The sequence below is a fragment of the Leuciscus leuciscus genome, assembly GCF_965113295.1.
Source record: "Leuciscus leuciscus genome assembly, chromosome: 21".
Classification (NCBI taxonomy): Eukaryota; Metazoa; Chordata; class Actinopteri; order Cypriniformes; family Leuciscidae; genus Leuciscus; species Leuciscus leuciscus.
This window is the reverse complement of record NC_138745.1, coordinates 37,430,706-37,433,205: the sequence shown is the minus strand read 5'-3', so window position 1 is coordinate 37,433,205 and position 2,500 is coordinate 37,430,706. Positions and strand designations below refer to the sequence as shown.

Sequence of the window (2,500 nt, the reverse complement as noted above, 5' to 3'; positions counted from 1 at the left end):
ACAGCACAACATCGATGCACCGAAAAAATAAACAATTAATTTACTAAATTAAATTAGAACAGAATATACCTTTCTAATAAATAAAAATACAAAACGAAATAAATCAGAATCAAGTCACAGGATGAGGAGCAAATGTGTGCAAAATGCCTAAAGTGCAGGGGAACATATATTCAAAACACAAGCCACAAATAGTTAGATTAGATAACCCTGACAGATCAATAAATAAAATTAAAATAAAGAAATTATTAAAATAACGATAGTAGCCAGAATTTTCAACTTTGTCTTTTTAACTGCAGAAACAACACTAACTGCTAAACTGGAGAGGCAGTCTTTAGCTAAACATGTTCACAGCATCCACAAATCTAATTAGAACCGGCTGAAAAGTTTTGAAATCACTTGTACCTGATCGAGAGAACAAATCCTGAAAGTCTTTCACTCTGTCTGTCCGTTGGAGTCTTTTCAAATTGTGCGCGCGGATAAAATACATTCTAAAACACTTAACGTGAAAATCCAACTTGTTAACGTTGGCCGGCAGAAGTGCGAACATGGTTTTCCTGATGCTAAATCCAGCTTTGGAGAATATCCTTTCTGATGGTGTACTGTAGCCTACATCCACACTTTAGATTTTCTTATCCCAGACATTGTTAAAGATTTAAATCCTTGCCGCCAAGACGCTCCTCTCTCCTCTGTCGGTCACGGATTGAAAGTGAAACTTAAATCTGTCGCGGGGTGTTTGGATTTATTCACGCACGTTAAAAAATATTTATTAAAAGCTTCTTTATTTGCACATTTTTATATACAGCATTATCATAATAGGCTGAATATTAAAGCATTGACAGAAAACCGGTAGTTCTGTGTGAAATCAGACATTGAGCGCCCTCATATAGCCAAAGTGGCATGATCCTCGTTTCATAACACCTCTGTGGAGATTCGACCGTGAGATCAGTAGTCGAATCAGGCTCCTCCTATCGAAGCATCGAATCTTCAACTATTCGGGGTCACCCCTAAACAGTACATTTGAAAATATACAGAATAATATACTGTATTGTGTTAATATATTACAATATATTGAATAATACATAAAGAATTGCCGCTTTTCACATATATAAAAAATATATATTTACTAATATATCATAATGTATATATTTTATATTCATTAATACACTTCATAATATATAGATGCACATGTGATCAGATATGGTACTGCATGTGTAATATATTGCAGATATATTATATAATATATATTTACTCACGAAGCATAAACACACATATATAGAGAAATATATAATGTAATATATTTTTATTATTATTTACATTATAAATGTTTCATATTTTCAAGCTAGTTAACAAAAGCACGCCTGCATGTACTAAAGTGTTTAGTCTAGAGACTATCACTGTTGAGAAGAGCACAGACATTACTTTCAAAATATAGTAATTATAGTCTTAATTATATTGGTCCAATCATCACCTGAACCGCAGCTCTTCAGCACAACCCCCCCCCCCACACACTCACACACACCAGAAAACCTTTTACATCCCCAAATTATAGAACATTAAACACTAACAGATCTCCCCCTATATTAATACTGAGCAAAACACATTAATAACACTTCATTTTAACATTTACTCTCCTTTAACAGTCAGAAGCAAAGCATGCTGGGAACTAGAAATCTGTTGTAACTCATTCCGTGAATGTGTGTGTGTATATGTGTGTAAACATACAATCACATTTATATGGGAACATGTATGCGCAATTTATGTACACAATAAAGGATACAACTTTGTGAATATTACATGTAATGTTATTTTTGTCTTCATTTATTAATATTTTATATGTATTAATATATAGGCATTCATTGTCAATGCATATATTACAGTATATTGAAACATATAAGCACTAGTTTCCAAAAATAGTTATATTTTGGAGTATATCCCCATATATGTTTGTTCTGTAAGGGTGAAGGACACAGATGTTGATGTACAGTGTCTAGTATGTGGCTCAATCCCTTCTGTGTTCAGGACTGTGATGAAGACCGGTCAGGACTCGGTTAAAGCGGCTCTGAGGGCGTTTTTCGAGAACGCATCAGAAGATTTGGAGAAAACCTTGGACAACCTGCGTCAGGGTCAGTTCACACACACACGATCGCAACCCAAGGGCGTCACACAGATCATCAACTACACGACGGTGGCGCTCCTGCCGGTGCTGTCCTCGCTGTTTGAGCACATCGCACAGAACATGTTCGGGGAGGACCTCATCCGTGAGTCCGCTTACCTCTCACCTGTCACTGCACTATATACAGTCAAACCAAGAATTACTCATTATTCAGATGTTTTTACTAGTGTGATCAGGACACTATAGCAGAATAAAGTAAACTGTGACATATTATACCCAAAGACTCTTCATACAGTGACTACCAGTGACATTTATAAACATTTAGGAGCAGAAATGATTGGGACACTTTGAGCTGATCATGTTTTGCTGAAGTGTTTTGTCTTTAAT

General features: G+C 35.5%; 1 protein-coding gene across 9 annotated transcripts in view; it reads left to right on the top strand.

Moving 5' to 3' along the window:
- The window catches only part of ryr2a (ryanodine receptor 2a (cardiac)), a 167,446-nt gene that overhangs the window by 113,679 nt on the left and 51,267 nt on the right, over positions 1–2,500 (top strand). For all 9 annotated transcript variants that reach the window (XM_082152374.1, XM_082152373.1, XM_082152376.1 and 6 more), the window contains one exon: positions 2,020–2,258. In XM_082152374.1, the coding sequence (XP_082008500.1) occupies positions 2,020–2,258 (239 nt within the window). The remainder of the gene's footprint in view (positions 1–2,019; positions 2,259–2,500) is intronic.